The sequence below is a fragment of the Haliotis asinina genome, chromosome 5 (genome assembly GCF_037392515.1).
Source record: "Haliotis asinina isolate JCU_RB_2024 chromosome 5, JCU_Hal_asi_v2, whole genome shotgun sequence".
NCBI lineage: Eukaryota > Metazoa > Mollusca > Gastropoda > Lepetellida > Haliotidae > Haliotis > Haliotis asinina.
The window spans coordinates 13,886,783-13,913,113 of record NC_090284.1 but is presented as its reverse complement, the minus strand read 5'-3'; the positions used below and the strand labels follow the sequence as shown (position 1 = coordinate 13,913,113).

The following is a 26,331-nucleotide window of genomic DNA, read 5'->3' as shown; positions in this document are numbered from 1 at the left end:
TAGGTGACGAAATTCTACTAATGCGGACCGGCGCCCAGTCCCTTTGTCCGTCATGGTCAAGGGAGCGGGCGCTGACTAGTTTGCAGTTTGGTTTCGTAATTAGACCATTGACAAGAAACATTATTCGCTCTGCATCAGTGCCCCTTCAAAATGCTATTTTTTAGTGGTTACTTATGCTGCAGTTGCCAGAACTCTGTTTCAAAGTGTTAAATTTCACAAATTTGAACATAAAACATTCTTGTTTAGCTTGATTCTAAGTATCTTGTTGCAGAAACGGTAGCCGAACATTTCTGAGGACAAACACACTGCCAGTAAAGTTCCAACTAATTTACTGCCCAATAAGTTACACCTCACAAAATTTCAGAAACACAGCAAATCAAAATGGAACAGAAGAAACATGATAAAAATGAAGTGACACCCATACCGAAAAAGACTATTTCTTTTTCATGGCAAGCATACCATCTCAATTTGATAACACAAACGTTGTTATCTCTTCTATTTTTACAAAAGAGGGCAAGAGTTCCACCCGTATCCCCTACTCTCATCCAAAAAACAAACTGACATGCATACCTCGCCCTAATTATACATTCAATAAACTGGAACAGGCATAACAAAAAATTTCGATGAACTTGCATTGTAGGAATATTACATCAGGACTCCCTTTGAGGCAAGTTACTATGTAAAAAATGTGGGTGCGGGTGGAACTCAATCTCCAAAAAGTGTCCTGAGTTAAATGTGACTTGTTTAATTTAACAAAAAGTAAGCACTGTTGAGAATGATTAAATTTACCCCTAAGATCTATTCACGTGTTGTCAAATTCTGAATACTGTTTTGTAAACAAATCCCACTTCAGTGCACGTTTAGCCGTGTTTCTTCTTCAAAACATATTCAAACGGACATGACATGGTAGAAAATGATAAAACTGATATATCTGTGTGGAAATAAATTTTGCATCGCTGTAATCAATGCACAACTTTGATTCCTTACAAAGAAGAAAGGTTGTTCGATTTCTTCTCTCCCGCCTTGTCGGCCATTTTCCTAATTTGATCTCGTAATTTACCGCGAGATGAGTAATTTACAAGTCGCAGTGATGTAAACAACGGATAAATGTTGGTTTATCTTAAACCTTCCATGTTTTCATTACTTATCAGTGGTTTCAATGAGCATGGAAGCGGCGCTTTATATTGACACTAAGGTAAACAAGCCTATGTAACAAGTGCCGAGGTGTGTCACGTGACGTCTGTCAGACGAGAAGTCCGCCATAATTTTAGCAGAAGCAGGTGCGATGAAATCGCCGCAATCAGTATTCACAAATGAACCGTTTATTGTAAAGTATAACAGGTCTTTGTTGAATCAGCGTGCAGTGACATATACTTCGGTGAGACAGTAAGAGATTTCTGCTCGGGAATGTGGCACTCCGAAATTTGTCAGAAGCCAGCGGAAGTCAGTGAGAATACAGGAAGTAACCGAGTTCAATTTTGATCTGATGAGTAACCTCGGAATGATTTGACTTACAAGTTCACATTTGTAGGCCGCTGCCATGAAGAAATTTTTCTCAAAAATTGACGGTTCAACACAGCAAAATGCACATATTGGAAAAGTGTTCCAAGTCGGTAGATACAGTGTCACAGTAGAAGATGTGATTGCGGAAGGTGGGTCAAACAGAACCTAAGCAAATCTTATTTGGGGGCGTGAACTCAAGATACGACTCTAACATATTTATGAACGTGACACCCATCTATCGCGTTGATATTTTACTCTGCCACTGAAATGTTCATATCCCTATAATGGCATGTTGATTACATGTACCCGTCAGTGCTTATGTGCAACAACTGTCGCTAAGGCACACGTATTTATTTCTGCCTCTACCTTGATTTTTGGAAAGATTGTAGGTGTATTTATATTTCTCTTCTATAAACATTTACTTGTGTATGAAGTAGAATGTTGAGAGGAACATGTTTATCATTTGATCAGATCATAATACATGGCATTTTTTCATAGACCTTTTTTAAAGGAATAAGCACATCTCATATAAGTAATTTAGAATCAATTGTTAGGGCTAATTTTACAGACGATTACAAGCAGTTTGCTGTTTACTATGATATTAATCATAAGCTATAGAAATTTGATGTGTTTAACACTGTATGGACAAACACCGGGTGATCTGTACTATTCATGCATTAATGACATTTAGTGGTATTAGGTGAATTTAGACAGTTGAAGTCTGTGTATTCCGCATTTGACTTCAGTTTTGTTATATCTGCATATGTTGTTGAAATCATCTGGATACAAATCTTGAACTTAAGTGATGTAGTACATAATGTATCAGTCGTAGACATGTTGAACAGGCATTTTTTAGTGTGCTCATGTTCACATGTTTTACTTAAAAACATTTTGTAAATGACAAAACAATGAAACCCATCTAAGCACAATATTGCAAGCTATTTTGATTTGACATTGCATGCACCTCACGCAAAAATATATTGGATGAAGCATAACTTGTCCTGGTAAAATATTTATTTATCAGATATATGCTTTGATTGATTTATCAACAATTTAACTTTGTGTTTACGAATTTAACACCATGACATGAGGTTTTGACTTATGTCTAACATGATAAAGATAAGCTGTCAAATCTTTTGGTTAAGAATCTTCAGTTTGGTACAAAAGCATTGATAACAATTCTGTTGATCAGATTGTAGTGGAAATTAGTATCTGAAGTTTTTGAAAATGGCTGGCTGTCATTGGGACACACAGATTTTTAAAACATCAGTACTTGATAAAAAATTTGAGTGCTGTTTTAGAAAACACTACGGATTAAACTGACAAATAAAGCAACACATAAATTTGTACCAGGTCTTAGTGACCCGTTCTAATCTGAAACTATTGGGCCAACTCAAAATCTTCTTGCCATGTGCTTACAGGCAAACACTTACTTTTAATCCAATTAAATATATGCTTCATATTTTTGTCATGACTGACGTTTTAATTTAAAAGCCATTTTCTTGAAAATGTTCAGTTATCCAGCATTTCGGGTAAAGGAAGTGATGTTTCATCCGATATGTGTTGTCATGTTAGTTAAGTTATTTTTAACTCTTTGAGAATGCCAGATGCCCCATAGATACAGTTAAGTGTCAGATTTGATTGTGAGATACACAATGGGCTAACTGATATTGTGAACACCTTATGCTGTCAACTGTTATGTTGGCAGTCGTGGCAAATTGTCCTTTGCTCAACCTGCACACGTTATGTCAGTGGCCAGTGGAAAAACTTAAGTGAATCATGGAAATTGTGGTTTGAAAAATTTAAACTAAGATATGATGAGGTAACCAAACTTATTGTGGTAACATTTCCTGTCAGTGAATGAGTGAGTGAGTTTAGTTTTACGTTGCATTCACCAATATTTCAGCTATGTGGCAGCGGTCTGTAAATAAACGTGAAAACAGCATGAAGTTATCCATGTACATTTTCATGTTCACAAAAGTGTTTCTACATGTTAAAATGTCTCTGACACTGACAATTCTTGTATATAAATCAATGTAACAATGAAATCACATGACAACTTGTTTGGTACACATTATCCATGTCGATCATTTAGGAAGGATATTTGTAAGTACTGAATGAAAAACTAACACAAATCAGGATGCTAGTCATTAAACTCTACCCACTGACCTACATCAGTTATGTCCATATGTTACTATGGAAACACATATATGTTTCTTCGTCTTATTACGAGTGAAGCAAGGTCATCATGTTTAAGAGTAAGTAATTTTTAAAAACTCAATACAGTGAAGTAATATAGTGTTGTTCAGCTGACAGAGTTTATTGATTTGAACTTTACCTGGTGATGTTCTGATGATTAATTGTTTGCCAGGTGCACTGCTGCAGTGAATGATTACAGAGAAAATATTTTCAGTTTGAGATTTCATATTTATGATGTTCAACATGATCAGTTATTCATTCAATTATAATGCCTTATGTTCTGTATATTATACTATATACTTACTATATTCATGTAAACAAATATTTTCAAAATTGTAGTACTTACAAATCATGATTATAAAGTAATGAACCTGATAAATACACAACTGGTTGTGAAAGATTGAACAAATTCTTGACTGTCTCTTTTCCCTCTAGCCTAAAGCCCAAATGTAGTGATGTTGATCAGGTAAACTCATAAGAGTCAAATATTGATGAACATATAAATACTGAAATCTACAGCAATTTTTCTGGAACAAGGAGACAATTTTGAGCTTGGTGACTCGGCACAACATTCAATGCTAGCCCTAAAATTGGCAAATGAAGTATATCACAGAAGAATAGTATGACTTACGCTTATAAAAGAACCATGGATTGATGCACATATCATCAATCACTGGATTGTCTGATTAGGTTTAATGATTAACGGGTTGTTGTCATAGCTGCAAATTTGCTGAATGCAGCATGAGCATTATTAAACAACAAAGCATCTTACAGTCAGTGGTTGAGAATTAAACTGAATTGTTAGCCATATGTTTACTAGTCCAACCGGTGGAAATAACAAATATTTATGCAGGGATTGGGAAAGGCAGGGGCCTAATCTAAATTCAGAAATTGCTGATAGTCCTGAAAAATGGCCCATTGTCAAAGTTCTCTTTCCCAATCCCTGTTTATGGTCACTGACACTCATTTTACATGGCGAGAAAGCGTAATGGACTACCTCTCTTCAGGACACTGTGAACGTCCAGCACACTAACTGGCAGCTAGCACAAAGTTTGATGCATCTTACTCAAAAGCATTCACTAATCTGAATTGCATCAATAGTGAGGTCATATTTGGATATCTAGAAAGCAAAACATGCAGATAGCACCTTGAATACCTTAACATTACTGTAAAGAAAGGTATCAGGCATCTTGTCAGAACTATCCCCCGTAATTTACTCTCAGGCCAATTTCTATCATAATGAATCCACTCGTCTTAACTTTTATAAGGGTTTTGTTGTATACATTTTATCATTTGTGCAAGGATTCTCTATTTTTCAAGTGCAGCAACATTTTAGATGTATTCAGCTAGACATTCACAATGATTGCCATAGTTGTTTTAGACAGACATATTTTTTTCCACCATTTTCGTTCAGATTTCCAGTAAGAATTATGGGCTATCTATAATGTATGTTAGATCCAAGTCTTGTTATTACTCATCGATCTTCTATTGTGCAACCATTTTGATCATCAATAATCTAAATTTGGCATCTATGATTTATCTCACTTTCCTCTTGCTGTTACCTAGGTCAAACCTCGAAGGCTTCAAGTTATTAATGTACAACACTTTGGTATTTTGGTCTGAAAAGCTGTCATTATCATGATTGTACTCGGTAAAAATTTTACTTGCTATTTTTACTATGTTATAATCAATACAATTCTGTTTTCATAAATTTCAATCTAAGTATTTAATTCTGTAATAGAGTATGATATTCAGAATTTTGGTCTCATCAGAGTTCAATCCAACATCATCACTGAGACAAGCACCCATGAAATAGAGATTGTCTGTGATGCTTTATGCATACTATGAAAAGTGAATTAATGTTGGCTGAAAGTTAGTGATTGTGTAAAGAAAGTCTATCAGGGACTTGCAAGCATTGTTTGTATTTTATATCAGAACAGAAATAGCAGATAAATCTATCAAGCATATTTCAGTTCCCCTAGTTTTTCAACCAGTAGATTTTTCCTTCATCTGGGGATATAGTTGCAGCTGATGCTTAAACTGTACAACTTAATGTCTCTGTATACATATTTGTCATGATAAGACGATTGCAGATGTCTTCTTCATTTTAAAAAATGGTAATGTTTTGTCATTCTCTGCTTCTGAGTCATTCCTGAATATTCCTAAGTATGCCTGTTATGTTAAAAGGGAAAAAATCATGCTCAAAATTAAACATATCATTATTTTTTAAGTGACAAAATGCTTAAGTCAGACCTTGCTTATGTGTAGTGTCTAGTGGAAAGCAGCAATCAGCTCTTGTGTGTATCTATCCCTGAAATCATTTTTAGTTGATTGTAGTGTTAATGTTTCAGCTGTATGAAGCACAGCCTACTAGGCCAAAAGAAACTGTACTAGACTTTAAATCAGTGACTGAAGTTGTGCTTGTCTTTTTTATCAGCAACCATTTCACAAAATTCGATAGCAAATCATTGTTTTGTATTGTTCATTTTTTGTTTCTTTGCACTTCATTTGTGATAAATGGGAAACCCTGGAGAATTATTTGAAGAACATTCATCACTTGGCCTGCATTTTGATAACAAAACTAACATTCCTGTTATATTTCATTCGATAAGTACTTGTGAAACTTCGTTTAAAAAAAGCAATATACCTGCCCTGTCTGTCGTTGGAGTCATGTTAGCCACATGATAAATTACTCTCCCTGACAGTAAGCTCTCCTTGGCAAGACTTCAAGCTACAAAGTGTTTGAACCTACCTGCAAGAATTTTACAAAAATTCTTTACATGGGTTACATGGACTAAGGCTTGACCTTTTCCTCCTTTTGATGTCATATCTTACACATTTCTGTCATTGTTCAGACTTGAAGCAGACGTGCTCAGAGATGAAAAAAGGAAAGTATGAATTTTCACCAATAATCATAAAGATAGAAATGAATTAACCCGGGGAATTTTAAGTAAGAACGTATCATCCCAGCAGCCTAAGTCTTGTACGGAGTCCCTCAGGATCAGATGGTCAAGCTCACAGACTTTAAGGTTACTTGTCATCCCATTCAAAATGCTTTTAATTATGTTCATGATGTCAAACACAGGAATTTCAGGTCCAAATCCATTTATTTACGCGCCACCACTGTATAACTGAACGTGTTACTGAGTACTGTCATAAACAGTTTCTTAAATAACTGAGCAATTAATTAGGTCACCCAGAACTATGATTCACCCCTTACGTTTGTGAGTACTTGTCACATGTAAAATAAAAAATCACCCTCCTTAATAACAGTCCATGTTGCAAGGATGTAATATAGCACAGGCTCAAGACATTGTTAGGGTCATGTTTCTTGCTTGTTTCATGGGGTGATATGTAAAACTATAGGTTGTTAAGTTTACTTGATAAAATGCAGTTATCAGGTTATTAAGAATAGAGAAAAAGATAAATAATTACTACAGTAGTCAAAATTAACCATTAGAATCATGTAGTCCTTGTGCCTTAATGTTAACGATTTGGTCTTGCAGTAAGTCAGTAGAAGCCATGTTTTTAACAGTAATATAAGAACTTGTGATTAATTTGATTTACTTGGTAGATTGCAATTATTAGGAATAGAGAAAAAGATGTAATATTACTACTGCTGTTAAAAGTAAACAAAGTTACGCAGTCTATTTCAAAGACTTACTGTTAGTGATTTGGGCTTGCGACAAGTCAGTGGAGGCCATGTGTATAACAGTGGACTATGAGGATTCAAAGGCTATAAAGGGAACAACAAGGGCAACACCACAAGTCACAATTTCAAACACTGTTTCTAGTCATCTAAGCTGGCAAGCCTTTCAGGTTCATTATCATTTGTCACCATGTTCGCTCATATCAAGGTCAAAGTTGAGACGTTAGTTTTATTTTACTGACAAAAGGTTTTGTTGTCAAGCAGTTCTCAACATCAAAAGATCTGGAGCGTGTACATATAATAACACTATATATTGATAAGTCAATGTAGGAGACTCAGAGTTATTTATGAGACAGGTCAGTATCAATAAGAAGATTGGGTGTTTGAGAACACATATAAAAAGTTGGGATTTGGTGTCAAATCAAGTTACAACATGGTCAAAATCAACCTGAATCTATTTTTAATGTTTATCATGTTGTGTATAAATCACGTTTTCATGGTAATGTATCCACATTACTACGCTAGATTGTTCTGGAAATGTGGCATTAAATTTTAGATTTGCCCCGGTAAATGAGCATTACTTTTTAGGCCTGTTGACATGTTGTTGGAAATACTTCAGGCCTGCTTCGCTTTTAACATTCCTCATTAAGCTATCACGCAATGTCAGAAATCAAATGTCCTTTAAGTGGCATTAAGCCCAACTTAGTCCCTGTTTCATCAAATGTAGATTCCACCGTTAAGCAGTATTGTGCTGTAATCTTGACCTAGAAGATCTGCCCACAGTCATTATAGAATGGAAGTGATAAGCATGTGCATTAATTATTCATCTGAAAATCTGGTCGATGTTTCTTCACAAGACTGTGTATACATGTCAACGAGCTATGCATAGTTATATTACTGAACATGTTGGAAGTTGTGCCTTTTTCTGCGTTCTGGACTCAGTGATTTTTGAAAAACAGAATGTAGACACATCTTCATGGAAATCAATTCAGTGTCATACTTCTGTCTGAAACCTTTCTGAAAACTTTCTACATGTCATGATACAACATGGAATTGAAGGGATATTTCCTTGAGTTTGGAAACAGGAAATAGCATATAAACTGTCAAAGTGATCAGACACTAAAGTGTTGAAGACCTTTGATCTCAATTTTCTCAAACAATGTGTTTCAGTTTCTATAAAAACTGTGAAGGGTTAGTTCTGAATTAGATTTATATGTGATAAGGACTGTTGTATGATAATAGCCACTGGAGGCCATGTAGTAAGAGACACTGTGCAGACCTAGAGTGATAGACTTATAACTTTTGTCTTCCAATGGCCATTTTTAAGACTATTCCTTATGATTCTTTGGTTTGGAAATACCAAAGCTGCGATCATTCATTTCACTCAATGGTATATATCAGACTTTTTTTCAGCTGTTCATGATACATTAACTGTGGAAAAAGTGACAAGATGTTCACATCATTTGTTTTCTCAGCATTTTTTTTTTCTTTCACAATAATTTGAAAAAATGTTTCAAATTGAAAGAACAGTAATCTGGAATCTGAATCTCAACCAAAATGTTACGAGTCAGCAATAATGTGGTAATGTTTCAGGAATAAAGGGAATCTGGGTTTGACCTAGACTGACCTAAGGCAACAATGACATTTAGGTTCCTATTAACTGTATTCACTTCCTGCTCCTCCTTGAGTTTCCCTGTCACATCATTTGTTCAAGAGCTTTGTATGTTGAGGAAACAGCCATTTTAGCATGATCACTGCCGCTTTAAATTTACACTGGAATCATTTTCACAACTCATTGCGTCATTTTTCGTAGAAAAAGAAATTCTTACTTAAGCAGATTAAAGGACAAGAAAATTCTCATATAATTCTGTAGCAAAATGACAAGTACACGAAATAACACGTCCTAAAATTTGGATAGAGTTTGTTACGTTAGTCTTTTGTGGATTTCAGTTTTAGGTTATCCAAGACGTTTGACCTCTCAGAATTTAATTTCTCCATGTTTTTTGCACGTTGCTTCTTTACACATACTTACCTGTGTGTGAAAAGCCAGGTTTAACTTGTTGATACTACTTTTCATTGAGGAAATGTATATGTTTTTCCATGTCTTCGTTGGGTGTATTTTTATGAAAGAACATTTAACATGTTTAGTCTACTGATTAGTTTTTCTTGATAAAATATTATTGCTAAGTGTGCACTTTAGTTGTGCCTTTGACACTAACGCATGGAGTATTTAAGAGATAAACAACCAATGTTGAAATATCAGAGGTATGTAACAAAATAATAATAGCTCTGAAATTGATTTAAAACCAAACGAGTAGCATACGCAGTTCTTCAATAACCACATTATTCAGATTGACTAAAAAATACATACTGTGTTGGAAAATCCAAGGTATATAACGTGATTATATAACTCTGGATGACTTTGATTAACCAATCACAATCCAGTATTTGCTGAAGTCATGGTAGAATGATTCTTACCTGTGAAAATAATGAATGTTGCCCAAAGATCTGAATCTGTCAAACATGGTGCTACACACTTTCATATGTTAATTACAGCTGAATATGAATATTTTATTCCCTAGCTTTTTAGGTGGAAAATAATTTTTAAAAAATTTCAGATAACAAATTTTGTTTGCTCGTCTTGACAGATGTATTATACAATACCTGCTTTCAAACACCCAAAATATCCACTGCAAGTTTTACGATTATATTAAAAAAGATGTTAACGCAGAACAAGAGGATTAGTTTACCTTTGTTGTGTCTGTCCCTAGGCTTGTCATTGATTTAAACACTAACATCGATATACCTCAGTACTAATTAATTGATATGATTAATTTTCTTAATCACATCTCATTATCAGAATGATCCATTAACTGCTTAAAATTGAATTTTTTGTTCATTTCATTATCAGTAGTTGCCATTATAATTGTAGAGGTTATCCTGAATGTAAATTATTTATGTAGGACTCATCATTAAATTGCATTCAGCATCAGTATTGCCTTTCACCAGTTGATACTTTGTAGGATTAGGAGTGGATAGATCTTTCGCCTGGACAGCGAGGGAACACATTAGATGTGTTGCACATTTATAATGAAAAGATAATGTATCCTCTCCACCTATATGCACTACTTACTGTCTCACTGTCTGTTTGTGAAGTACGCTATATTTGGGGGATTTGAACTGTATAAAACTTATTTTGTTGTTGCCCTTTGAAAGATGAAATGAAGGATTCATCAGTTTGTGTTCAAGGACAGACTAGAAGGCTGTAACAAATGTTGAAATGTTTGATTTATTCAGCCTTTTGTCAGAAGACTAGTAGCATGTGCACTTGTCCTCAGAGATTCAATATGACTAAACGTTAACCTTGTTTACTCTTTCTGCCGTTATCATCATTTTCAAAATTATGACAAAACTGAAGTAATTCTCTGCCGTCACAGCATATTAATAGTTCTCATCATAAATCTGAGGTTTATTTCTCAAGTATCAGCCAAAATCAGTGCAGAAATTCATTCGCAACATGTTTCTTCCAAAAATTATTGATTTAACAGCAGAAATGTTGACATTTTTTTCTTCTCCAGTGAGAAGAACTATCCATGACAAGAAAATGACGTCTTAATATTTACTTTATTTCATGTGGTGTCAAATATTTGACGTCATTCTATTATGCTGCCAACACAGGTGTTGACCCATGAAGGTCCCGGGGTAGAATAGGCCTTCAGCAACCCATGCTTACCATAAAAGGCGACTATGCTTGTTGTAAGAGGCAACTAGCGGGATTGGGTGGTCAGGCCCTCTGACTTGGTTGACACATTTCATCGGTTCCCAAATGTGGAGATTGATGCTCATTTTGTTGATCACTGGATTCTCTGGTCCAGACTCGATTATTTACAGACCGCCGCCATATGGCTGGAATATTGCTGATTGCAGCGTAAAACTAAACTCACTCACCAACACAAATGTTCTTTTACTTGTAATTGGCGTGACATGGCTTGATTGTCTCACTTGTCAGTTTTTCAGCTCCTTAAAGTTTTGTAGCCACATTTATTATATGTGTTAATGCAAATTTCACTAGTTCCATGCAGTAATGCAATTATTTGATTGCACTAAACTATGGTTCTGTATGCTGTGCATCAGTTATAGAAGATTCTGACATGCGACGACCAGTCTGCTTTATTTACCACCACAGAGAAATACTTATGCAACTTTGTACTGAAAAAGAAAGAAACTAAACTGTATCATTGAATATTACTAAAAACAATGAGAGCAGCACTGGAACTAATTATAATGATATTGGATATGATTCTGATTGGAGGAACACAAATAAATAAAGTTTTTTAAAAGGGCATTTTGACGCAGAATGCTAAAGAAAAGGAAGATTTACGGATGTCAAGTACTTTATTGTGAGTGTATGCCTGTTCATTACATATGGAAGAGCAAGCATACACACTGATTCGTCTGAAAGGTCATGTTATTCACAATAAAGAACTTGACATCCATTTCATGTGAATATAGGGAGACATCTAATCTCATCACCTTATCACAGATACAAATATGTCAGTGTCACTAACATAATGCAGTTTTATCATTGTTGTGTAGGGCATTGTTTGACATTGGTGATAACTCCATACAAACAGCTAGAGTTGTGATAAATCTCAACTGCCTTGTTTGTGACTTGAGAATTATAGCTGGAGAGTGCCAAATGAATACCTCAGAGAAAGAATGACATGATTTGTAGTCAGATTAGTAGTATGTCAGCCATATTGTGGCATCCTCAGGAATGACTAATGAATGACTTGACCATGATGTGGTGTTATGCTTCGACTACAGCATTTTGAAACAGCTGTCCATGGTCATGCTGGGCGAGACCTGCTACAATAACTGATCAATTCTGTTTCATTTCCAGGTGGTTTTGCCATTGTGTTTCTGGTGAAGGCTCAAAATGGATCCCGCTATGCCCTCAAGCGCATGTACGTCAACAATGACCGTGATTTGGCAGTCTGTCAAAAAGAAATCAAAATTGCTGTGAGTACTCATCTGTTGGTGATTATTGCACATTATTCACCGGTTATTGCTGTAACATCCTCTTTGCACTGGAGTTTTTTTTATATGTGTCCATCAATTGTGTCTAATGTTTTCAGTTCCAGTGGCTTGCTGTTATAGCAGCAGAGCTTAAATCTAATTTCATTTTCTATCCCAACTCTGTTTAACAACCTTTTTCTCAAACAGCACCGATGACTAGTCATTGTAGGTACTGAAATATGGTTATAAAAACTTGCCTGCCAATATGCATGTCACAAACTTTCATTTGAATTATGGTTTTCCAGTAAGTGTACTGGGTTTTAAAAAAATATTGTATATGTATGCAGGCCTGCACAGACCAATCACACATATGATGTGCTTGAAATGTTGTTCTAAACGATATGAAACTAAATTGGGATCCAAATAATGTTTGACATTGCGTATTTACTCACTTGTTATCATTGATGCTTGATATTTGATAGTAGTATTGGGTATTTGACGGTAGTGTTGGAGTATTTCCTGTATTTTATGTCCCTTGGATTGTGTCTGTTGGATTTCCATCTTTAAACCTAAGTCTGCCTCAAGTGCTGTCACAGGTTGTCTTTTGTGTCCATGTGCTGCCCAGTACTGCATATGGGGCATTTGTGTACTCAGGTAGTTAGAGCCTTTGCTTGTCACTCCAAAGATTTAGGTTGATTCCCCACATGTGGAGAATACTGAAAGTCCAGTTTAGTTTTTCACCACCATATTGCTATCCTAATTCCAGAAGTTGTGTAAACTCAAACTCTTTCTCTCAGTGCTGTACAAGTTCACAACAATGATATGTATCCCATTTGAAGTTAGTGATGAGTAATCCCCCTGTGCATTATTCGCTGCAGTTGAACTTGCAGTATGATATTTGGCTTCTCCTACTGGATGGCTTATATTGGCTAATTCTGCATGGTGTTGTCATGCTATTGATTTTTCTATATTAGTCATGCATATTTCATGTAGCTCAGATTTAGTTGGGTCATAGTGAAATATGTATAATGTTTTTCCCAAATCTTGAGTTCTGCCAAACTCACTTTCTTCATACTCATCATGTTTGTAGTTACTGTGTATGAACTCTCACTGTGCTAAAGGGTGAATAGTATATGAAGATACTGAATTCGACAGAATCTCAAGAACCGTGTTTCATTTGCAGAGAGACCTCAGTGGTCACAAGAATATCATCCGTTTCCTTGACTCCAATGTGACGGTCACCCCGAACAGAGTGTATGAGGTTCTCATCCTGATGCAGTACTGCAGAGGTAGGATACTTGTCCGCTTAATTATTTATCACATACGGATTTGAGGTTAGAACTTGAAATAACTTGCTGGTAATCAGAGGCAAACAAATGGATCTAGGAGATGTATGATTGTTATTGCCTACTTTGAAACATCTATGACAGGATTGTTTGCTCCAAGCTATTATTTACAAGTTGTCTTCATGTAACTGTAATATTGTTGATAGTGGTGTCATGCAAGAAATGCAACCATTGTTGCATTTTCTGAGAGCTGTTTTACTCTTATCAAATCAATAATCAACTGAAGCCTGCTTACACTTTACCTTGGATTAGCTGCAGTTAATATTTGTTGTGATTTATTTTTGAAAAAGTTTTATTAGCAGTTCCATATAAGCAATAATGGAAGTTAATTCTACCGGTATGTCAAAGGAGACCTGTTGTAATTTGCTTGAATAGAAGTTTGTGGCAGGTGCTTTCATTTATGTTTATACTTGATGGTGTGTTCTGTTCCAAGGGTCTGTCATACAACTCATGAATGACCGGATAAATACTGGCTTCTCAGAGAAGGAAGTGCTAAAAATATTCTGTGATGTGTCCGAGGCAGTGTCTCGTCTCCACCACTGTCAGACACCCATCTTACACAGGGACCTCAAGGCAAGTGTCAAAACACTACTGTCAGTCAAGTTTCTAAAATCGTCAATGACTGGCTTGTTGTATTGTCATCCACTTGTCAAATATATCCTGTTTCTTTTGTGGAAATGATCATGATGATATGTATACAGGATGTGCATGATTACCATCATTTTTATCCTTATCTCTATGAATGTTACCATGGTTACAAATCATCATAGCTGAACAGGTATTACACACTGGTGTATTTGTTTCAGGTTGAGAACATCCTCATTGGAGAAGGAGGCAACTATGTTTTATGTGATTTTGGCAGCGCCACAGGTCGAACCATGATGCCAGAGTCTCATAACGTGAAACAGATTGAAGAGGATATTCAAAAGTTAGTGAAAAATCATCAGACTGAGACGGACATATTGGTTGTAGGTCCCAACAGTGCTCAGCAGTTTACAACTGGCTGCTGTAATGTGTGTGAACTAGTAATGGTGGTTCCTTATAAACCTTCAAATTACTCTGTTTATTTAAATGTTATTTCATCTGTCATTAAATGAGTTCAGTATATATAATGCAGTGGGGAAGCTTAGGGATGGCCTGCAGTCTTGAACCAAATTGATTTTAAAAAACAAACAAGTATACCAGTCTGAAACCTTTTCTCCAGTTCACTATAATTACAAGATGCATAAATTACAAGGGCTCACAAGGGAAATAACTCTGAAATCTATACTGAATGCTATGCCGGAAAGGATTAGAATCTTCTTGTTGGCATTGATAGCATGAGAATGTGATGAGACATGTTTAGTGCAGTGCATCACCGTTACAGAAATTAGAGAGACATTTGCATTAAGACAGAAGGGCTATGTGCATGATTACCTGTTATCTGAATTTTCATATTTTTTTATTTCTTTCAGATATACAACATTATCATATAGAGCGCCTGAGATGGTTGACCTTTATGGGGGGAAACCCATCACAACAAAGGCTGACATATGGGTGAGTTGTTGTATACTGACACAACGCGGAACTGGGGACCATGTATTCAGCAGGGTCTGAATATGTGTACACACATCCTGTTTCTTGTTGGGTGGGCATGACCTTATTTTCAATGTGACCATGACACTTGATCCACTTTATGAACTCATGTTAATTCAGTATCTCATAAAACAATGCAACCAGTGTCCTCAATTTTGTTGACAGCCTACATTGGGTGATTATCCAGACACCAGTCATTTCACACATCTTGTGTATGAGCGAAAAAGTAAAATGTAGTGAATATGTTATATGTTTTCTAGTTGTACAACCAAGAGATAATAGCACTTGTCCACCTGCCACCATGACTAGGGGTTTTAGGTGAGAATGTAGGTTTCCAACAACCATGGTTAGAGGAAACAACAGATCGTATGCTTATGGCTAGTGACTTAGTCAATAACATGTCGTCGTCCCCATTACATGCTCGTCCCCATGGATGCTCGTGCTACGATAGTAGACATATCAGAGTGACAGATTAATTGTATTGATATGATATCCTTGACGATCTGGGTTAGAATTGATATCTTCGGTAATCTATGCTTGTTGTAAGAGGCAGCTGGCAGGATCGGGTGGTCATGCTCGCTGTATTAGTTGGAACATGTCGTCATATCACATTTATGTAGGTCAACATTCATGCTGTAGATCACTTGTTTGTCTAGTCCAGATATTGCTGAGTTTGGGATGTTGCTGAGTGTGGCATAAATATGATAAAACTAAACTCACTGTATTGTTATGAAAAGAATCGAATGTTCTTTAACAGTCTGAAGTTATAGTCTCACAACCTTTTATTCCGACATGTTCACAATAGTTTCCATAATTTTTACAAGTTGGCTTAAATGTTAATCTGGCATACCACTGGGTTTGGGTTTTTTTTAAAACCAGTTCATATGTGTGCTCAAATAAGATAGTGGAAAAGAAATATGTTGCCTGGAGCTGTTTCACTCTGGCATCGTGTAACTGTATTAGAAGTTCATAACTATTGTAAACCAGTTACACTCCTCATTTTTGAGTGTTCGTCTTCTTCTCTTGGAGCAGTTGGTACTCTCTCTTCTTTCAGGCATTGGGCTGCTTATTGTACAAATTGTGCTTCTTCACGCTTCCTTTTGGAGAAAGCTCACTGGCTATTCAGAGTGGCAATTACACAGTCCCAGATAACTCCAGATACTCTAAGAAACTACATTCATTAATAGGTGAGTCATGAAGAAAAACTACAGTTGTAATAGGGTTTGTATTGACCCCAGCATCCTGTTCTTGTAGTAGTACCAGACTAAGCTTGGGCTTTGCTACTTGGCTGATTGTATGGTGTCATACACCAGCAACAGTGCCAATTCCTTGTAATTCTGGTTTTTGCTGGTCCAGATCTGAGTACCGTCATGCCAAAGATCAGGTTAGATTCTGTAGACGAGTACAATGTGTGAACTCATTGCTGGTTTCCCTGTTGTGATATTGCTGGAATGAAAGGGACGTAAAACCATACTCACTCACTCAACCGTATAAAATACAGGAAGCAGTCATACAGCAAAGGTACTTCTGATCTATGTCACTGTTGTAAAACTATACGTTTAAGCCAGTTTCCTCTCTTATAACCACTATTGCTCTCCATTTTTCACCTCTTTCTTTTTAGAAAGTGTTCTCAGAACTTTCAGTTAGTTTGTTTATAATTATATGGTTTATTTGTTTCAGCCTATATGCTTGAAGTTGAACCTGAAAAGCGGCCTGATATATACCAAGTGTGTTGTGTTGCTTTCCGTTTGATGGGACGGGAAAACCCAGTACCAAATATGAATGTAAGCATATTGAGTTTGTAACAGTATAAGAGATATTTAGATCTTAGTTCCAAGCCTAGACAAAAATGTCATTAAAGATTAAGACATGGAAATGAAAAAATTATCCCAATTCAAGTTCAGATGGTTATTGTAATGTATGCTTATTATTTAGACACAGTGAGTTGTATTTCACTGATAACATAATCAAAAGAAGAATTCAACAAGAATTTAAAAATCCAGATTGTATTGGAAAATTCCTAATTTGACTGCCATGAAAACAGAGCTCCAGATAAGATTGTAACTGTTTGGGTATGATAACCATACTTTTTGAAACAAGGGGGTACTTCCAATTTCAAGTGAGTATCTGTACGTTTTGATACCCACAATAATTTTAAAATCAGTGTATTAATTTCAAATTACAAGCTTAAGAGGTGCGACGTTTTGGGGGTTTGGTGTTTTTTTTATTTAGTTATAGAAATTAGACAAAATCCTGCTGGTTAACTAGTAATGATAAATTATTGCTAATTAAGAAATACAGTTCATTCTACCACCATGTATAGTGTAATAAAGCAAACTATTATAGTTAAAGCACAAGGACGCTTAATAGTTCAGGGCAAACATGTGCTTTATTACACCATACATGGTGGTAGAACGAACTGTATTTTCAGATCAGTACATTCAGCTAAAGCTGACTAGTCATGCAACATTCCACGATTGCATTGTGGGAATGTAAACATTGCAAACATTACCATGTTTTTGTAAAGTTTTGAGCCGAACTACGAGGCATTTTATCCTTCGGAAAACATAAACATAATGTTTCCACTGGTGATGTTAGCTGTTTGATGCAACTGTAAACCAAGAAACAGGATGCAATGAAGCAGTTTACTGTGGGAGGCTGTGCAAGGCGATGGCAACTGACATCCATCGTGTCGTCACTTACATTGTGATGTAATGCGAAAAAGTTCGATTACGAGGGGGCAGACTGGAATGGCGCAGCAACATCAACACATTGTGACGTAATGCAAAAAGTGCATGTTATTGTCTGATAAAGTATTGTCGGCGCCTTTGATCTTTCACAGAAGCATCTTAGAATAGGTAATACAGCTTTATCCACTTGTTCTGAAAGAAATAAAATGTGCCCTCATCTGTATCTGTTTTGATGCTGCGAACTATTATGATATCACCATGAACTGAATCTGATTGTGAAACACTCTTATCTATAAATTTATCTAGCAGGCATCTGAGGAAATAGTTTTAGTTTAGTGTAAAAAAAAAGTAGATACTGTAAAATCATTATTATTCGCAGAGGTTTAATTTTCGCACTTTTCACGCAATAACATTATCCGCAAAAATAAAACCTCCGCGAATAATTATGATAAATTGTGAAAATAAAAACAAAGAGCTTTGAGTTTTAGTTTTGTATTGCTAGTGATTTGACTACAAGTACACGTCATTCATTCATGACTCAGTGAAACAAAAAGATACATAAAAACAAATTAAATAGTTGATTCAACACATGTCATTTGCAGTGTTTCTGATTGACACGATACACACGACTTTACTAAATTAAAAATGTCAGGTCACCTGATACTAGTGAATTAGTCCAAAAGTCCAGCTTGGCGGAATCCGCTTTGGATTAAATCCTTGGATATGTTGTCGTAGGTCTGGATAATCCATTGCGCATGTAGTGGTTTGACAATACTGGTACACATGCACAGAGCTTTCTGAGTAGCTGATTGGCCGAACGCGTCAGGGGTCGAGGTCACATATGGGTCAATGATTTCTTCCACGAATCTCAACATGGATTCTTCAGTGCTCCATTGCGTGTCTCAACGTAGCGGAAGGCCCATGTTTCCCCAACTAATTAGGCAGGTGACAGGACAACAGCTAGGGTCAGTGTTTTCTTTACAGTTTACAGTTTCCTGTGTTATACTCTCATGATGTCTGTACTTTGATGATGCGCGAAAATTTAACCACGCAAATTAGTCAATTTTTCTCTTTCCACGAAAATTAAGCCGCATGAAAATAAATGATTTTACAGTATTGTATTGTGAGTGTGTTTAAGCTTTCGACCGTGTTTGCTGGACATTATCAACTGTAAACAGGACATGTGGAAACAAAACAGCTATTTGATTGGTTGCTATTTAGGGATTGGCCATTCATTAAAGGGTTGACAAACCACAACTGGTATTCTATGTGTGTTGCATATCTAAATTAAATTTAGAATTGTTCAAGCTTCCTTTAACCGCAAACATTTGGAGATGGAAAAACTGATTTCGATTGGCTTGAAATACAGTACACAACATGATTTGAATGCAGTGGGTAAATACATATTGTTATTTTGACATAGCATAAACATAAATATTTAATGTGTTTTAGTATGTTGGCATTTATTTTTCTTGCATATTTCAACTTTTTTGCAGCACATTATATGCTAATAAGCAGCTTATCTGAATCTCAGGAAAATATGGAATTGTAGATAAATCCTAGTTACTGTTATTCAGTAAGAATAGTAATGCTCTTCTTGATAACTTAATCATATGTGCCCATTTCTGGTGTCCCTCTCCATGATATTGCTGGAATATTGCTAAATGCATGTCCACACCAATGTTCCCTTTCTCCCCTAAATAAAGTATTAGTATCCAGATATCCCCAAGTATTTGTGTCAAGGGACACCTGTAATCTTAAACTTTAAGTTTAGGACATAGACCCCTTGATAGTCATGCACAATTTTCAAATGCTAACATGAATTAGCTGTTGAGTGCTCTGAATAAGAAATATGGTCCTGTCTTCCAGTCTTCTGCGTCACCAGACATGAGCTCCCTTCCTTCACCTATGTCTGAGGCAGAGGCACGCCAGACCAGGACAACAGCTCAGAAGTAAGTCACCCAAGATCTCCAACATAGATCTTGAAACTTGAACATGATCTACTGGCAAACAAGGATAAGTTGACCACCAACCTGAATATTGACAGTATTAGCATGTATGAGAGCAATCCACTTGTGCTTGCCATAGTGAAGGGGCCCCAGGTTGTTCACAATCAACTGTATGTATCAACACCAATGCATGTGAGCAAGGCATGTCCACATATGCACGGAATCAATTTCATCATCATGCCCTGCATGTGCAGTAGCTTACATATGCTGTCCCTCTCACAAACCAAATGGGTTTGCTCATTGCTATGCAGGGCCCGCTTCTCGTAAACATGTTCTCTGCGCCTTACATGCCTTACATTTCAGACTTTCGGATTACAACGTAGGCATGGTTGTATGTTCTCCTTTGTCTATAGTCCTAGAGATACATGTATAACCTCTCCTGTGTTTATAGACTGTCCTGACGTAGGGTAGGATGGATTTGTTGGGGTCATCCATTCCATTTATTATCACAGACAAATCCATGAGTAATGTGTGAGACTCACTTGTAGTTCCTTCTTTATTTATATTTCAAGTCCTATGAAAACATTGTTAGTGTCATTTTTTCAGGTTTTTGCGTGCCAGTTTAGAAACTGCAATTTATAGCGATTGAGATTGACAGCTGTTTATATCTTGCAGGTCAGTGGTTTCATCATCAATAGAAAGTACAAGTGTGACACCTCGACAGAGGCCGAAGGGGTCGGCAATGCCTCAGAGTGGAGGTCTAGGATTGCCCATTCAGACTGCTATAGTACCCAGGAAAAGGCCCTCAGCCAGCAACCCCAACACACCTGTTGGTAAGTTGATGAGTTTCTGTTTGGGGTTTGGTGGGCATATGGGTTGAGGATGTATCTCTGAAAATGCTGGCCATAAGTTGAATTGATGTGCAGCAACCCGTGCTTTAAATCACAGGATAGTGTGATCACTATTTTCAATGACTGGTGATGCATGTCAATGAATCACTATTACTAGATTGAGGCCCTTGATATCAATTGACTTGTCCAGATGGGGTTGGTGGGGGGTGGCCTAATAAAGCATTTGCTCGTCACGCTGAATACCTGGGTTTTATTCCCCTCATAGGTACAATCTGTGAAGCAAATTTCTGGTGTCTCCCCTTTGTGATACTGCTAGAATGTTGCTAAAAGTGGCGTAAAACCAAACTTGCTCACTTGCTGACTCACTCTTGTCTGGATTTGAAAGGCCACCCTCATACTGAAGTAATGTTACCAAGTGCTTTGTTAAACAACATACTAACATGCTGTATGGTTGAAATTAACATGAGGGTTGTGACAAAAAGTCATAGGAGTTTGTGCTTAGTTTTCATAAAGGATGTTACTCTTTTGTAAGTTAAGTTTTACATATTGGTATAATGTTTCCATTGGATTCATGTTTCTAACTTTGATGATACCTTTTTCTTGCCCCTTGTCATGTGACACCATGATCTGTTCTTTCATAACTATTTTGCTTGTCCCCAGATCCCCAGCAGCCATCTCCAAGTTATGCAGGTCAGCAACACCTGGCACCCTCCCCACAGTACCCTCAACAGCCATCACCACAGTACCCCCCAGGGCAAGCACCTGTCTTCAACTCACAGCAGATGCAGTTCCTGGGTCAACAGCAGCTGCCAGTCCCCCAGGGCTCCCAGATGTACTCGTCCCAACCCCCTGCAGTATTACAGCATGCACTAAGTGACCAGTACCGACAGCAGGCTATCTCACAGTCACATAGTGCTGAAAACTTAATGTTCCCTGCCAACTTCTCTGACCCATTCCAAGAACAAGGAACAGGGGGTGTTGCTTCTGTGGAAACAGGACAGTTAATACAGATTGATGATGACCTCCATCACCATCAGTTACAACAGCAGCAGCAACAACAACAACAGAAACAACCACAACAACAACAGCAGAAGGAGACAACACCACCATCTGTGTCAACACAGGAGGATATGTTTAAAAAGCCTGTAGTTCCTGCTCCAAAGATGAACACTGTTGATGATAATCAGGTGAGCTTGAATGTCTTAGTGGCAGGATAATATCTGACCAGTCTAACCTTTTGGGGATTCTTTGCATAAAATACTCAAAATACATCCCACTCCAGTTATAAAGTGCAAGCGTGAATTTGATTTACATAAACGGTACATCAACACTATCCTGTTAGTAATGGCATAAAGCACCCTTTTAGAATGCGTCGTATTACAGATCTTTGTGTTAGTTATTTGATTTAAGCATTACATGTGCATGTTTTTTGCTGTAAAAGCTACACCTAACCTGTGGTGGTAAGTAATGAGATCCAAATCAATTTCATTATCATTAAAAAATTTTCATAGGGTTAACAATCCCTAGTAGGTTGGACCCAAGAGATCATATTAATTTGAGTACCCACAGAGTACTATCAATACTCATTGTGACTTAAACCTGAGAAACTGTTCACGCTCTTGTGTTAGGTTAAAAGTTGTCCCTGATGTAGTGACATGCCATTGTTGTGTGGGTTATTGCTTTGCTGATTAGCCTGGTCCAGACTTGTTATTTACAGGCCATGAATACTCCTGAACTGATATTACAGGCTGCGGTGCAGTATGACCTGCTCTCATTCCTAGAGGTCCCAATAAGTAATTTGTTCACATCTGAAAAAGTTTCACAATGATTTACAATTAAAGATAGTACTGAAAAAGTCCTCTGAATTGTGTTCGGTAATGTCATAAAGCCTGTGTCTATTTGCAGAAAGATAACCAGCCTCTTATTGCCCTGACTCCACCAGCATCGCCTCAGCGGCACGTGAAAGCTCATCGGCGGAATGTCAGTGATACGTCATTCCTCACCATGGGGGGCAAGGGGAGTGCATTCAGGTGAGTGATTGTACATCATGTCAAACCATCTTAGCTAAGTGTCTTCCCATGTGCCTTTACCATATTGCCTGGCAGCAGACTACTGAAGCCCCCATGTTGAAGCCTTTGTCTAGGAAATATAGAAGTAGTCTAGTTAAAATTGCTGCAAGAATTTATGTTTGACATTTATTTACATGAATTCATAGGAAATATTCAGGGTTGTAAATTTTATGGCCCTAGATTGACCACAGTTTGTTTCCTCTTTAAAATGGTGTTCAGGGGTCATTTGCTGTTCAGTACTCTCAGTATATCTTGAGGAAACTTACTACACTTGTTAGTTAAAGTTAAGCTGGTTCCTTCCACTTTCTGGTGAAAAAAATGAATTTCGTTAGAAAGCAATCAGAATATTTTCTTGATGCTTTTTCTGAGTGTCAGTGTATTATGTAATTTGTCCAATTGTGTTTGATTTATCATTCTTTAATTTCACTAAGGGACCGACAATTTAATATAGATGTGTTTTGGGCAGAGGAATTTGGAAATCAGGGGAGGTTACCATAAATTAGGTGACTCCAAGAAAGGGTCACCCCAAAAATGTCTCCAAGATAGAGTCACCACAAATTGAGAGGGTCACAAAAAATGACAAGACTCCTGGAGATGGTTACCAAAGAAATGAGTGATACCAGAGGGTCATGAAAATAACACACATATTTTTGGAAGAAAGCATGGACTTTTGACAAGTAGTTAATGCCCACCAGTTACTCACTCAAGTAAGCCATATACAACAGTTCACGTCTAGAGTGAACCGAGTCTTTAAGGGTTACAAGTGTATCACAACACCATTATCATGAAGATGTTCTGTTTGTTCAGGGCCTACAATGCAACCAGCAACCTTCTGTCTGCTCCTCTGGAGAACAAGTCTAAGTCAGCCAGCACAACACCAGTCCACTCTCCTCCATTGTAAGTTGTCTCACCAACAGCAATGTCTTCACACCAGCAGTGTGTGAAATAGTTTCCAAATATGGCTGACCAGGTGGCAATGTGATTACCACTTGTCATTGGTTAAATGGAGAGCCACCAATCAGAATGTTTTTTCCTACATAGTGTTACAGTAACAACAGCCACTGGAACATAATGAAATGCCTGTTACAAGTCTGTTGCAATTACTGATCTGTGTTTACTATTTTGTTTAGTTATGGTTGTATTTATCTACAGAAATGGGATATCTTGTTTACTTTATCAACAAGGATGTGCACTACAAATTCTTATGGGCAGGAATATTTCAGGTGCTTTAGATATAATTTTTTAATTATTCACACACTGGACCTCATGTGGGATTCAAGAGAAAAATGTTCCTTTTCTCCAGAGTATAGAGCTGTAGACATTTATGTTTAAAAAAGAAATGGAAGCAGTTTAGACATTAATATTTTAGTATGTGTTAGGTATAGTTCAGCATAATGTTCCCTACGAGTACTGCCTTGCTTACTCTCCTGCTTTACAAAGACTACATTAGAGAGCTTGGAAGTACCATCAATGAGCACGACCTTGTTACGAGTCATAAAAATGAGCCATATATAGTTTGCAAATTTTAAAATCTGTGAAAGTTTGAAAAAATGTTGCCAGATGAATGCCCAAGTGCTGTTACAAGGCAATGTAATTTTTTCTTTTATGAGATTTGCAGTTAATGTTTTTGTTTTCCTTTGACAGGTCAGAACACATCAGGGCATTATCTGTAGATTTATCAGATTGGAATCCATTCGGTGATGATAACTTTGGAGCCAACTCTGATGACATGATGTTTGGAGCAGAGTTTGATAGAATAAGGCGAGGATCAAATACAAGTAAGTAGCCCTACTTTCATCCAATTATCTAAGTTGAACAGATTGAGAAGGAAACAGGGAACCTCTCATTTGCTCACTCACACATACCCACAACACAGGCTCACAACATAGACTTGTTTCTGTCAGATTTCTTATGACCATTTTCTCAAAGATTTAGCCACCTGGTACAATTGCAGGATTCATGCAGATTTAATTCTATTTATAAATTTGGAAATGAGTTCTGTGTGAAAGAACAGACTGAAAAATATTCAAATCAAACTTTTACAGGGAGTAGTTTTGGTAAAAATTCATATTCTGTGACTAAATTAGAGCTCCAGATAACTTTTCAAGCGATTTGGTATTTACTCCCATGTCTGTTAATGTATGAGTAATTGCATTTTTAGAGAACTAGTATTTTGTATACTCCCACTGGTTAAAATAATTGTGTACTTTTACACACAGTTTCTTACCCTTATTGGGTACTCAGCTCTTCTTAATATATAAATGCATCTCAATAGACTAAAAGTTTTATAGGGATTGTTTTATTGCCAAACATTTGGCAGGCATTTCTAAATACTCAACATGGAAGCCATGTGACTATTAGAGTAAACCAGGGACGGTGGCTATGTAGAGGATATTATATGAGTGTCCATGTCAAACTATGTTTATGACACAAATGCCTAAATGATGGTATTTAGGCACAAGTGTTGTAAACATAGTATGTTATGGGCATGAAGGTAGTATTCTGTTTATTACCAAAGCCATTAAATTGAGGAAAATAAATCCAAATCTACTTTCAAACATGGGCTGGCTACCCACTGTTACCACATCGCAGCACAAAAGAATGGTGATGTCATGGCATTGTTCATGACGTCACGTTACCATGACAAAATGATGTATTTTGGGCATTATATGAAGTATATGAACCCCAATATGTTTCGCCCTTGTAAGTAATATAATAGTAACTTTGAAAATTATCACATCTCACGTTATGCAGCTGTTTTCTCACTCTTTAACCATGTGTGGAAACGTGCTGTGAGCTGAGTTGAATCTAATCTTACTGACCATCTCAGACCATCTGACCCTGCCCCCACCTTGACATCGGCACCTGTCAATCATCTCTGTGCTCGTGTTGATCTGTGCTTGTCATTCTCTTTCCTCTCACTACGGTGTGTGGATGTGTTTTTTACCAATAAGTTTGACTATTCTTTCAAGAAGAGGGGTAGATCTAATCAAAATACTTCAAAGAAATGGAAACAATGCAGCAATAGTAACAGCAACTTTTCTGTGGATCTTTGGCTAGGTCCCCTAATGAAGAATATTTTGGAGAAAGCCTCCGAATACTACCTTAGCAAGAATCTTTGGCATTTGTTTAGGCCTTGTGCCTCTGGTCCTGTCCTTGAGGAAGGTTCGTCTCCACCTCGAGTGGTAGTTTTGTAGTTTGATTATTCTTTCAATAAGAGGGGTAGATCAATAGTAACAGCAACTTTTCTGTGGCTGACCCGCATGTGTGTGGATAGTTTGGGATGGTGTCAGTGTACTTTTTGTATGAACATGGATGACAACGCCTTTTCGCAATATCTTTGAGTTGCTAGTTTCGGCGTTTATCAGGCAGATATTGTTCGAGTTTGGATGAGGGCTCAAAACGACGTAGGACGGAGCGTCAGTGGCAGCTGGCGGCACGTCGATCTTCGTCTAGGTCTCCTAATGAAGAATTTTTGGAG

General features: G+C 37.0%; 2 protein-coding genes across 2 annotated transcripts in view; one reads left to right on the top strand and one right to left on the bottom strand.

Annotated features, from left to right (window-relative positions):
- LOC137285012 (set1/Ash2 histone methyltransferase complex subunit ASH2-like) overlaps positions 1-1,235 on the bottom strand; it is a 97,564-nt gene extending 96,329 nt beyond the window's left edge. The window contains exon 1 of the mRNA XM_067817127.1: positions 988-1,235. Within this exon, the coding sequence (XP_067673228.1) occupies positions 988-1,034 (47 nt within the window). The 5' untranslated portion in view covers positions 1,035-1,235. The remainder of the gene's footprint in view (positions 1-987) is intronic.
- Positions 1,069-26,331, top strand: part of LOC137285011 (AP2-associated protein kinase 1-like) — a 50,891-nt gene continuing 25,628 nt past the window's right edge. The window contains exons 1-14 of the mRNA XM_067817126.1: positions 1,069-1,652; positions 12,255-12,373; positions 13,554-13,659; positions 14,150-14,289; positions 14,523-14,644; positions 15,171-15,252; positions 16,346-16,478; positions 16,972-17,075; positions 19,851-19,933; positions 20,606-20,763; positions 21,442-21,968; positions 22,687-22,811; positions 23,658-23,747; positions 24,495-24,628. Coding sequence (XP_067673227.1) covers positions 1,541-1,652; positions 12,255-12,373; positions 13,554-13,659; positions 14,150-14,289; positions 14,523-14,644; positions 15,171-15,252; positions 16,346-16,478; positions 16,972-17,075; positions 19,851-19,933; positions 20,606-20,763; positions 21,442-21,968; positions 22,687-22,811; positions 23,658-23,747; positions 24,495-24,628 — 2,035 coding nt within the window. The 5' untranslated portion in view covers positions 1,069-1,540. The remainder of the gene's footprint in view (positions 1,653-12,254; positions 12,374-13,553; positions 13,660-14,149; positions 14,290-14,522; positions 14,645-15,170; positions 15,253-16,345; positions 16,479-16,971; positions 17,076-19,850; positions 19,934-20,605; positions 20,764-21,441; positions 21,969-22,686; positions 22,812-23,657; positions 23,748-24,494; positions 24,629-26,331) is intronic.